The 13921-nt window shown below is 30.5% G+C and overlaps 2 protein-coding genes across 2 annotated transcripts; both read left to right on the forward strand.

Annotated features, from left to right (window-relative positions):
• The first annotated feature begins 705 nt into the window (after positions 1 to 705).
• LOC114758440 (uncharacterized) lies at positions 706 to 1740 on the forward strand. Its single transcript, XM_028947472.1, has one exon. It carries the CDS (start codon positions 706 to 708, stop codon positions 1738 to 1740), a length of 1035 nt encoding a protein of 344 aa, XP_028803305.1.
• Positions 1741 to 9905: 8165 nt separating this feature from the next.
• Positions 9906 to 10832, forward strand: LOC114758441 (ATP-dependent DNA helicase pfh1-like). The gene has a single exon (XM_028947474.1). The coding sequence runs from the start codon at positions 9906 to 9908 to the stop codon at positions 10830 to 10832; it is 927 nt and encodes a 308-aa protein (XP_028803307.1).
• The last annotated feature ends 3089 nt before the right edge of the window (positions 10833 to 13921 follow it).

A 13921-nucleotide genomic window follows, 5' to 3' on the forward strand; every position in this document is an offset into this window, starting at 1 on the left:
GGAGAGGAAAGTAGATGAATTTGCTGAAATAATACAGATTATTGGATTAAATTGATTCTGGACGATATACAAAGTATGAACAGCTTAAACTGATAAACTTAAATTGATTTTGTTTCCTTTGGAGATTGGATTAAATTGGTTCTGGATAGATAAAGTATGTTTCACATGTCTGAAGTCTTGATTGGTGATGTTCTGGTCAGGAAAAGAGTATTGATTAATAATTAATATGATATTTTTTGATTTGAAGATTTAGGACATATAATTATGTACAAATGCATACGTATGAGATAGATAAATTCATGTTTGTAACTTGAAGCATTGATTGGCATATCGATATATGGTAGATAAATTGATACTGGATTAAATTGATTTTGTATGGATTTTGTTTCCTTTCCAAGAGGTAGCAGTGATGGATATTTCAAATAATCAAAGTTCTGGAAATGATAATGTCACTCTTCATACTGAATCTTTGACTCCCAATACTGAAACTTCCACTCCTTCTGCACCCACTTCTTCATTGCGTGCAAAGACTGATCCTGCATGGGCACATGTTGCTTATAAAAAAGGACACAAAATGTATACACATGCCTTTTTTGTGGTAATAGTTATAGAGGTGGTGGGATAAATAGAATGAAGCAACACCTTGCTGGTATCACTGGTCAAATATCTTTTTGTAAAAAAGTTCCGCATGATGTACGTCATAGAATGACAGAATCTTTGAAAGAGTGTTCAAAGAAAAAAGCTATTGAAAATATAGAAGAAGAAATTGAAGAAACTCATGTTGATTCTCCAATTATCATGAGTAGTGCAAAAAAAAGAAAAGCTACGGGGAATATGGACAATTATTTTGCTCCTCGCACAACTCCTGATTCCCAGCCAAGTATTAAAAGTGCATTAGCAACAAAAAAAGCAAGACACAATGTGAAAATGTTGATTGCTGAATGGGCAATTGTGAACTGTATTCCATTTAAAGCATTTGATTTCCTATTATTTCAAAAAGCTGTAGATGGTATTGCTTCAATTGGCCCTCGGTTTAAAGCCCCTAGTGCTTATGATTTCAAAACCAATTTGCTAAGTGATTGGAGAAAAGAATGTCAGTTACTTATTGATAGCCATCGAGCTAAATGGAAAAACAACAGCTGTACACTCATGGTTGATGGATGGACTGATGTCAGGCAACGTACTTTGATAAATTTCTTAGTGTATTCTACTCACAGTATAGTATTTGTGAAGTCTGTTGATGCATCAGATCTAGTCAAAGATACTAAAACTTTGTTTACGTTATTCTGTGAACTTATTGAGTGGATTGGTCCTAAAAATATTGGTCATGTAGTAACTGACAATGCAACCAACTATGTAGCATGTGGCAGGTTGATTAAGGAAAAGTATAAAAGTATTTATTGGTCACCTTGTACTGCTTATTATTTGAATCTTATATTGAAAGACTTTTCCAGCATGCCTCATGTGTTAGACCTCACATCGAAGGCATCAAAGGTGACTATCTTTGCATATAATCATATGGTTTTTTTATCATGGCTGAGGAAAAAACCGAGTTGGAAAGAAATTGTGCATCCTGGTGTCACAAGATTTGCTACAACATTTATTACATTGCATAGCATATATATGCACAAAAATGACTTGCAGGCTTTAGTGGTTGATAAGCACTTTGTGGACCATAGATTATCGAAGACTGAAGCAGGAAAAAATTTCAGTGTAATCATTTTAGATAATCGGTTTTAGAATGATTGTTATCAAGTTGTGAAGATTGTATCTCCTCTCATCAAATTATTGAGAATTGTGGACTCAGATGAAAAACCTTCATTACCTTAGGTTCATAAAGGAATGCAAAGGGCAAAAATGGCAATTAAGGAGATGTTTAAGAAGAATAAGGAACTATATAAGCCTTACACAACAATCATTCAAACTCGATGGGATAGACATCTGAAGACCAATCTTCATGCAGCATCGTATTTGTTGAATCTTGTAATTACAAATGGTCCAGACTATCCTAGCAAGTCAAAATTGATGATGGCTTTGATTGATGTTGTGGAGTCTTACTCAGATGAGGATATTGATGGCTTCCTGGTAATGAAACAAGCGACTACTTATCGCGAAGGGAAGGAATCTTTTAGTAGACCCTCATGTCAAAAAGCTGCACAAAAACTAGACCCTTGTAAGTATTACATTCAATTATTCATGGTTATTCACTAATTTTATATAATATTGGATACTAAATGTATTTTATTATGCAGATGAATGGTGGACAAATTATGGTTGTTCAGTTCCAGAATTGCAGCGTGTTGCAATGCGTATTCTTAGTCAAACTTTTGCTTCTTCTAGTTGTGAGAGGAATTAGAGCTTATTTGAAAGAATTCATATGAAAAGAAGAAATAGATTGAAACATAAAAGGCTGAATGATTTGGTTTTCACCAATTATAATCTGCGACTGAAGCATAGGTAATGTTGAAAATTGTGAATACCTTTAGTTTTTTATTTTAATTGATTCATATTTATTTGAAATTTTATTTGTCATTAAAGGATTACATTGAAGAAGAGCAAAAGTTATGATCCAATTGACTATGAAAACATTAATATGGTGGATTTTTGGGTCGTTGAAGAAGATCCCACTCCGGAATTTGATTATAGAGATGTGGCTTCATTCGAAAGCGTCCTTAACAATGAGGGTATTGCTAATTCAACAACTCTTGAGAAGGCTAATGAAGGTTTATAACTTTATATATATAATTAAGACTTTATTTCTATACAAATATATAATTTTTTGTATGATTGTTAATATTGATCATTGTTTTACATAGGTGATGAAGATATGGATATTGCTAACCCTCCACCTTTACAAGATGATGTTGTTGCTCCTACTTTTCCTCATCCAGCTATTGACATCTTAGTCCATGTCAATGATCTTAGTGATGATTTTGATTTTCCATAGTGAAGATGTGCATTTCATTAATATTTGCTTGGTACGATTAAACATTAAACCAACTTTTGTAGCTTCTCATCTTTTTTTTAGTGATTATTATTTATAAATTTTGTTTCATTTTAATATTATGAATTAAATTATATTATTTTAATATGACCGGTCCGACCCCGGTTCGACCTCGATTCGACCAGTAACCCTTGACCCACTATCTTGACTGGTTTAATGTCCGGTCCGGTTTTTTGTTCCTTGCTTTTCAATACTAGTATATTAATTATAATGAATTAATTACGACTTTGGTCATTATTAATTGTCACTTGTAGGAATTTCTCATATATCAAAAAGAGCATTAAATAGATAAAATCTTACACTTTTGTCCTTATCAAGAATAACATTAAAAACTAGTGTATTTTCTCCCACCCATTTTCTTTTTCTTCACCTTTGCTATAATTAATAGGGATAGAATTGAAAATGAAGTATTAAAAAGGGTACAAGTAACAAATAAAAAAAACTAAAATCCCTTCCCACTAGTGATAAATAATAAGGATCAGGGTGATACTCACAGAGTTTAATTATATAGAAAGGCCAACTAGGTAAACAAATATCAAATGCTTTAGATATATATTATCAAACTTGGTTTAGATTTGGGACCAAATCGGTACAATATAAGTAATAAACAAGAGACGCTGGGGAACGATAAGTCGCAAATGGAAGTTATTGGAAAGCAATAGACAAGAACGATAAAGAGAAAACATACTGATGTTCCTTAGGAGTCCAGGGGTCCTTATTCAGACGCTGATCAGTTGCTTGAGAAAAATGGAAGTTTCCAAAATTAGGATTAGGGTTAAAGGTGAAGAAGGGCAAGCAAGATTTCTTGACCTTGAATCGAATTTTCCTGGAATAAATATGAGCTGTGAATTTGAGGATTCTTGAGGATTTATTATATGGGTTTTCTGGGGAAGATGGAGGAGACTTTGTAAGATCAATCACTTCTGCTTCCATTAATGATCAGAATGGTCCGTAGAAGAAAGAGGAGATGATTGCTTCAAGTTTAGGGTTAATACGGTTGTGCTCAGAGAGTAACATGGATTGGTATTTATAGAACTTTTTAATTTTTTAAGGATATTTGCATAAATACCCTCGGGTACGCGAAATGGCAGTAAACCCACGGAAGGAATGAAACTGATAAAATTGTGGCTGGGAGATGAGGAAGAAATTATTGCATGGGAAAGTGAAGTTAGAGTCAAGTAGACACGTTAAAGAAGAAACAGATAAAGCTATACGCACCATGCATATTGGATATTGTCAAAAAAAAAATTCATCTAAGAGTTTGTTATTAGTCCTTATGGTTTGATCAAATTTTAATTTTAATATCCTTATAGTTTCAAATCGTGTTTTTTGTCCTTATAATTTTAAAAAGACTTAGTCTAAATTTAATGGCATTAGCTTTTAATGGGTTTAACCGGCTTAGGTAATATGGACCAAAACAACCAAAACATGTTATTAAAAGTAGAGGAGTCCAGACTAGTTTTGGTTTTAGTCCATATATTTTTAACAAGTTTTGGTAGTTTTGGTTCCTATACTTAATAATGTTAACTATGATTAGGTCCTTATGAAATTATAAGAACTAAAAATCACAATTAGAAACTATAAGCATAAAAATCAAAATTCAATTAAGTAGAAAGAACTAATAATAATATTAAACTTCATTACCAACATGCTGTTAGTTAAGTTGATAAGTAAACTCACCCTTGTAAGGAAAAGAACACATATTCAAATCTTAGGAAGCACACTTATTTAGGAGAAGCAAATTCTTTATGCTATAAGCCTCAAATAAGAAACCTCAATCAAATAAAAAGAATAGTAACCCTTCATTTAATTTAGTTTGTAGAATTTTCGGTTCAACCTCGTGAAAAAAAAATCCCTCAACTGTCCCTTTTCATCCGACGCCTAGTGACTATCACCATGTTATGATATGCACTAAACTAATGATATTATATTTGTTCCTTGATGTAAAACTTAATTAATTAATTTGAAAAGATTAAAAAAAGTTATCAAATTATTTAATTATAATACATATTACAGGATATCTGTAAGACACTTATGTATGTCATTAGATTCTACGTCAATTGTCAATTTATAAGTGAGTCAAATTAGTTTGAAAAAAATGATAAATATAAATGCTTTAAAGTAATTTAGAGACTTCCTTAATCTCCTTAACTAAGCAACTAGTCTTATATTAAAAATTAAAGGTAGTATGATAGATTGATATATCATTAGAATATAGATTGATAAGTATGTTGTTACCAAAAAAATTAAATAAATTGGAAAACATAATGTTTTAAATTTATAGGGTTTTGTTTGAAGGATAACAAATTTTAAAGAATTAAGGTTGTCTTGAAAGCTTTCATGCAAGAGATTTGGATATTTGAAATTTTTTTGGAAGCAAATTTGCCCCAAAAATTTAAAATCATGACAATAGTACCCCCAACCGTTAAAAAGCTAATATTGACCGTTAAAATAGTGACATTGACTATTAATATTTTTAACAGTAGAGGACAATATTACTACGATTTTAAACTTTCAAGGCAAATTTGCTTCTAAAAAAAATTCAGGATACCCAATATTCCTAAGTAAAAATTTTCAGGACAAATTTACAACATAACCCAATTTTAAAATAATAAACCTTACTTTTAAATTCAAATTGGATTAATATAATTTTTAATTCTTTAAATTTACCCTCATTTTGGCTTCATATCTATATTTATTGGACTATTTTTTTTTATAGGCAACATCAAAAATATTTATGTTTAGCTACAAGTTGTGCATGCAGCTTTTGAATATCCCAAATTCAAGTAGACTATTTCGTAAACGGCTTTTAACCCCGTTTCTCCATACTTTTATAGTCTCCCAACTCTTTATCTTAGTGTGATCATGACTCTTTGGAATAGGTTTTTGGGAGTTTTTGTTCAAATCAATCAATTGTTAGTATGAGTTATTTAGACTTTTGTCTTATCCTTTCTTGTAACTTTGAAACGTATGTAGCTCAACCATTTCTATTAAAAAAATCATTATTCTTTATCAAAATATTCAAAGAAATTGTTAATTACTTTGTATCTAATTATCCCCATATTTCATAACACAAGGTGCTTCACCCTGAGTAATAAATACGCCCTCTACTCTTAACATAGAAGTTAGTAACTAATTTATGGATATCAAAAACATAATAAAATTAATTATTTGTAATAAATATCTACTGATTTCTTTGAAATACTCTTTTGATTATCATTTGATTAATAGAATATGCTATTAACAAGGAAAATCAACTATCAACTATCAACTATCAACTATCAACTATCAACTATCAACTATATACTAGAAATCTTGTAATACCCAGATATTCAATCGGGTCGGGTCGGGTCGGATCTCGCAATCAATGTGTTTTGCTTGGTGTATTATTAATAAAATCATATTACAATTCAAAATTTATTATTCTGAAAAAACGTGTTATTTAAATGCATTAATGAAAAATTATTAATTAGAGAATTAACCAATCAAATTCAAAACAATGAAATGATTGTGTTTTAAATGGATTTCCAAATTTATCGATTGGGATATTAATACAATAATATCTTTTATGGCATATATTAAAAAACATTTTTAAAATTTAACACCCAATAAATATGTAGAAACACCACTTCTTTTGTTTTATATTGATATTGATGATATGGTGCACGTTGATAGCTTCTTATTTTACATTTTTCATTTTAATATCCTTTCCATAAAATCAATTAGAGTTGAATTCAATTATTTTTTTATACTCAACAAAAGAATCTTGTGATATTATTTACTTTCTATTTGGATATATGGATTTATGTTGATTTGATCATGGTCCCTAAATATTTAAATGTCAGCGTACACTTTTATTAATTAATACAGTTTTGTTGAGATTTTCTTCCATTTACATTACACTAAGCAACATATTCTGGATTCTTCGCTCACTGAATTAGGGCATCTAAAAACGTAAAATTTATTACATATAGAATTAAAAGATGATTTCAATTCACTATCTATTGTGGTATCCAAAAATATTCAGTTATATGGGATTTGTACATATTAAATTATTAAATTAAATTAAATTAAACTAAATGCGGTGCATTATAATTAAATGAGAATTTAATTGGAGGTTCAAACAGAGGAATTTTTTAATTAAAATTCGCATCTCCATTTGAAATTATATAGGTTAATTGAATGACAGAGAAAATCAAGAATTTGCATCCCCATTTCAAATGGTATAGGTTAATTAAATGACGGAAAAAATCAAGGAAACCTTGCAAATTGTCTTATGATTTTCACATGATCTTCTGCACAATTTCCATTAACATTCCTAAAATTAACAGTACTAAAATAATTAATGAATACAGGGTTAAAGATCATTCATTTTGGATTCCATGTAAAATTGATTCCATACATAATCAAAAGATGATTTCAATATCCATTATGGGATCCAAAAATATTCAGTCATATGGGATTTGAACATATTAAATTAAATGCGTTGCATCATAACTAAATGAAAATTCAATTAGAGATTCAAATAGAAAAATTTATTAATTAAAATTTGCATCTCCATTTCAAACTGTCTAGGTTAATTGAAAGATAGAGAAAATCAAGGAAACCTTACAAATTGTCTTAGGATTTTCATCCAGTCTTCCCAACAATTTTATTAATTAATATGGTTTTGTTAATATTTCCTTCCATTAATATTACTAAAATTATCATTACTAGAATTTTTTTTTTTAGCTGAAACCGTTACTAGAATAATTAAGCAATATAAGGTTAAAGTGCATTCATTTTGGGATTAAATGGGCATGTTATTATGATGGTATAGAAGAAATCATAACATTAAATAATATTTTTTTCACTATTGCAGAAATTTATACAATTGAGTTTCAGAAGAGGGATCTACCACATGCTCACATTATTCTATTTTTGGATCCTTCAGACAAACCAACCACTCCTGATGATGTGGATAGAATTATTTGTGTAGAAATACCAGACAAAGAGAGAGATCCAATGCTATATGATCTTGTCAGTAACTACATGATTCATGGACCGTGTGGCCCTTCCAATAAGAAATCTCCTTGCATGAAAGATGAAAAATGTTCCAAGTACTTTCCCAAGAAATTTGTCAATCATACCACAGTAGATGAAAAGGGTTACCCTACATATAGGAGAAGGAATGATGGTAAGAGCATCGATAAGAAGGGTGTACCACTAGATAATAGATATGTCGTTTCTTATAATGCGACTTTGTTAAGACTGTTCCATGCTCACCTTAATGTTGAGAAAACAAACCAATCAAGTGCCATAAAATATTTGTTCAAGTATGTCAGCAAAGGAAGTGATCGAGTCATTGCTAGCATCTACAACAATGATCAGTCAAATAATGGAGACAATGGTTTTGATGAGATCTCTCATTACTTGAATTGCAGATATGTTTCTTCTTGTGAAGGTGCATGGCGTATTTTTTCATTTGATATCCATCATAGATACCCTTCTGTTGAGCGGTTGAGTTTTCATTTACCAGATCAGCAAGCAATTTTATACAAGTAAAGATTCGGTTACCTCATTGGTTCACAAACCGAGAGTTAAAGAATCAATATTTCTTGCATGGATGGAGCAGAATCTAGAAGATACATTTGCAAGGAAATTAACATATACTGAGTTTCCCCATTATTATACATTTAATAAGCAAAAGAGCATTTAGAAGCTTAGAGAAAGGGGCTTTGTTGTTGGACGATTGGCACATGCATCACCTGCTCAAGGCGAAATATATTATCTTAGAATACTATTAACAAAAGTGAAGGGACCTAGCAGTTATGAACAGATAAAAACTGTAGATAATGTTGTTTACCCAACTTTTAGGTCTGCTTGCTATGCCCTCAGATTGATTGACGATGATCAGGAATTCATTGATGCAATAAAAGAGGCATCATTGTGGGCTACGGGATGTTATCTTAGAAGATTCTTTGTGTCAATGCTGCTAAGTCATTGTATATCACAACCACACATCGTGTGGGAGCAGACTAAAAATCTCTTATGTGAAGACATGTTGTTGTCCACAAAATAATCCACAATGTCAAGGTAAATTCAACTATGCACTTACTTTTTATGCAATTGACATGAATATAGTATTTGCTTTGTCTTTTTATGATTTATAACATTATTGCTGTTCCAATAAAATAGATTTAAATATTAGTGATGATGACAAGCATGAAGCAGGCTTAATTGAGATAGAAAAGCTACTGCAAATGAATGAAAAATCTCTTCATGATTACCCATTAATGCCACTTGCAACAGCTACTAAGTATTTTGATACCAGAAATCATTTTATATTGCAAGAATTAAATTTTGACAGAGAAACATGTCAGAGAGAAGCGATTAGGTTGCTAGAATCACTAACAGATGAGCAGAAGAATATATTCAACCAAGTAATGAAAGCAACAAACCATCCTACTGATGGGTTCTTCTTTGTGTATGGTTTTGGAGGTACTGGAAAAACTTTCTTATGGAATGCACTAACAGCATCGATTAGAGCACGAGGAGGAGTAGTGATTAATGTGGCTTCAAGTGGAATAGCTGCAACTTTACTACCTTCAGGCAGAACTGCACATTCAAGATTTGCAATTCCAATTGATATTAATGAAGATTCCATGCGCAACATATCCCAAAGTTCACCACTAAGTGAGCTTATCAGGTGTGCCAAATTGATTATTTGGGATGAAGCCCCAATGGTGAAACGTTTTTGTGCAGAAGCTGTTGATAGGACATTCAGAGATATAATGAAGTGTAATCATCCCTTTGGAGGCAAATGTATTGTCATGGGAGGAGATTTCAGACAAATATTGCCTGTCATCCCAAAAGGTAGTCGTGTAGATGTTGTCAACTCAACCATAAACTCTTCTTATCTATGGAGTCATTGCAAGTTATTCCAACTTACTTCTTGCGATTATCTTCGAGTTCATCCACAGATAATTCAAAATTGAAATTATTTTCTGACTGGCTTTTGGATATTGGTGATGGTCGCATCGGTTTACCTCATGATGGAATGGCAGAGATAGAAGTCCCTGATGATTTTTTAATTATGGACTATCATGATCCTCTGCAGTCGATTGTCGAAGCCACATATCCTGATCTTTTACATCATTTAGCTGATTCTGAATATCTCACTAATAGGGATATTTTGACACCAACAGTTGAAGTGGTTGACCAAATTAATGACTATATGTGCTCCTTACTGCCTGGCGAGCCTATTGTATATTTTAGCTCTCATTCTGTGAGTATAGCTGATCAAGGTTGTGCATCATTTCAAGAGTTGTATACCATCGAATTCTTGAACACAATAAAATGCTCTGGCTTGCCTCCACATAGACTTGCAGTGAAAGTTGGAGTTCCCATAATGCTGGTGAGAAACATAGATCAAGCTGCAGGACTCTGTAATGGCACAAGACTAAAGAACACATTTCTTGGTAAACACTTTATTAAAGCAATAGCTCTTAATGGTACAAGTACAAGTCAAGAAGTTTTGATCCATCGAATGGATATGAATTCTTCAGAATCTAGACTACCATTCATGATGACAAGAAGGCAGTTTCCTATCATATTATCATTTGCCATGACGATCAACAAAAGTCAGGGACAATCAATGACTAATGTTGGCTTATACCTACGTAGACCTGTCTTCACACATGGTCAATTATATGTTGCGCTGTCAAGGGTTAAGTCTATGGATGGCATCAAGATTTTAATTCTTGATTCAGACAAAAACCCAACAACAAGACCACTAATGTGGTCTACAGAGAAATATTTCAAAACATCATGTGAAGCTTATTGGTGATTAAATGTTTCTTTACATCTTCAAATGTATTACTTTATAAGGTTAAAAAAGATTTTTGTTGTTCTTTTTTGTTAATTTTGTTGGTACTTTCAGATTACTCTTATATATATATATATATCCTTTTTTATGTTTTAAAAAATTATTTTCATTAATTTTATGTCAAAATATCTATGCTCAAATTTTGTGTACATTGTTATGACAAAATTATTCATAATTCACAACCCGTGCAACGCACGGGAGAGTTTTCTAGTTTACCATAAAATTATGAATTTGTCAAACAAAATAAATTAAATTTTATATTTAAGAATAAAATAAATATCTCAACTAGCTCCTATACTTTAGTGGGAGAAATATAATATAATTCCATTAAAGTTTGGAGATGTGAAAGCTTTTTTTTTTTTTTTTAGGTCGAAGGAGATGTTAGAGTTTCCTAAACTAAAATACACACACATAATAACGTATCCCACTTCACACATACCTTAAAGATTAATCATCATTAATTTTGTTGTGGTCCAATAATTCAAAGGCCCATATTCATGTCTGCCCAACTCAAGCATATAGATAATCCTGGCCTATCAGAAATTAGTTTCAAATATAAAATGACTTAAGAATATTCTAAATATCATAAAAAAGCAAAAAAGAAACTATGTGTTAGCAACTTGGAAAACAAGAAAAAATATTTTATCTTATTTTTTCCTTGTGTTTTTGCGTATTTTTCAGTCAAATTCTACAAATATATGAATTTTGCAAAAATGGGGCTTATTGTTATATATTTGTGTCCCTCTCCTGTTATTTTAAATAAGGTTGTTTTAGGAACTTCAAATGACATTCTTATCTAAATACTCAATCGTTTTATTTTCAATTCATCTTTTTTACTAGAGTTTTATTTTCAATTCATCAGAAATTATTAGTAATCAGAGGAAAATACAGTCAAACCTTGTGTCAGTATTTTTTTAAATCATGCACCACAATATCCATTGTATAATTTGTATTCACTTTCAAATTTGACCATTTTACTAGCCACGTTTTTAATTCACTGAAATTTATATACTACTATCTTTAGTTCTAATTATAAAATTTTATTTGTAATCTACTAACAAGGTCTTATAAATAGAACCGTAGGCAGTACATTCTAGTTAAGTGCCTCTTTTCAACAAAACTGATCCCGAAATTGAATTTTGTTACCCTTCAACTACAATTCAACTATTTCACTTTCTAAATCTTTATTATAATTATAATTATAATTATTTCACATAGATTAGCATAAGTAATAGCGAAAATAAATTTGATCATATACCTTATTCTCCTTTGGTATAAAATCATATAATGTACTCCCTCTAATCTTAAATATAAGAGCTAGTTAAAAGGCTTCGCTTAAACCTAAACATAGTTTATAATGTTTTTAATAAAATATCATATTGATTTTATATATTAAAAATGGTTTCCATTAATAGGAATAGTTTCCAATATAAATACTTAAACAAGTTATTTTATGAAAATTTACATACATTTAATACAAATAATTTAGTTAATTTTTTAATTTATCTAAACTAATTATTTAATTCTTTCTTTTATCTTTTTTCTTAAACAAAAATTCTTTCTTTTATCAGCGCAAAGAATATTGTATTGTATTATGTTTTGTCTCAAAACTAGTACGGTATCTGTGCAATGCACAGGCATGAATTGGTAGTTTTTTTTTATATAAGATAAAAAGTTAAATCACTACAAAATAATTACTTGAATATTATATTTCTATTTCAAGTCATAATTTCAACTTAATTTAAGAATAAAATATTCATAAGCTTTTGAAAAATGTAATATATGTAAATCTATTATCAACATTTTAAAAAGATTCATTTAATAGAGACAAAATCATTAGTGAGCTAAAATATTTTGAAAACCACACAAAGATGTACTCTCATAAGTTGAAAATGCTTGTCATGGACAATAACTTCAAGCTTAGTCACCCCATCCAAAAAGAGTTTGCTTATATAACATGCAAGTAAGCAATTCCGATTATAAAAAAAATAAAAAAAGAGATTCTAAATCAAGAACTACAATATAAACTTAAAATAATATAAAACTTTCAAAATAATATCAAAATATCGATATTCAAGAAATATTTTATGAAGATAAAAGAAATATAGGAAAGAACTACAATAATAGCCTAGGGTTGCAAGTGAAAGTTTGAAATGTATGCTAAATACGCTTTAGTAACATTATATTCAATTATGCAAGACAAAACTTCAAAAATCATACAATCTCTTAAAAGGAATATTATAATACAATTTTGTATTATAAATACAAAAAATCAATATCTCAAGCTAATCAATTATGTGGTACTCACACATTAAAATGTTGGAACATCCAAACAATTGGATGACACAAAATGACACTGAAATTTCATTTTTTTTTAAAAAAGGGCAAAGTATATATGATGAAAATAGAGTAGGGACCAACATTACTCCACAATACATGTGGATGCTTGAGTGTCTTCGACTACCTCATCACAACTATGACCTTCCTAGTATTCTTGTCTTTTAAAAACTTCATAATACCCGTGCCTCTCTCCTTCTATCAATTCCTATCAATTTCTCTCCACTATCATGGTCATCACCTGGAAAGAAGTAGAGTGCAACTTCTAAGAAATAGATAATAGATTCTAAATTCATAAATCAATTATTACAATGGAGAGAAAATATAAAACAACACTTGAGATAAAAAGAACAACAACAATGAGAGGAGGGAGGAGAGTGGGTCGAAACAAAAGAAAATATGGAAAAAAAATCTGAAACTTATAAGCTAGATGACCATGTCATCTCCTTTTCACCATCCATATATTTGAAGACAGTGTTCTATATCTTGATCCGTAACTCCCTCCTATCCTCTTCATTTGGCGTTGAAAAGTTAGGATGTGGATCCATAAATACCCAAGATAGAGATGATGATGATTAGCCAATGAAGCAAAGCAACCATTAGAAACTAACTCTACAACATGCATAGCATCCCATGCTCCTTTTTCTAAATAGGCATGTCCACCTTACCTAGGGATTAACCCATTCAATCACAATGATAGTAAAATATTAGGA

This window comes from Neltuma alba, unplaced genomic scaffold, assembly GCF_004799145.2.
Source record: "Neltuma alba isolate B1F8T4 unplaced genomic scaffold, ASM479914v2 tig00010701_pilon, whole genome shotgun sequence".
Taxonomy (NCBI): Eukaryota; Viridiplantae; Streptophyta; class Magnoliopsida; order Fabales; family Fabaceae; genus Neltuma; species Neltuma alba.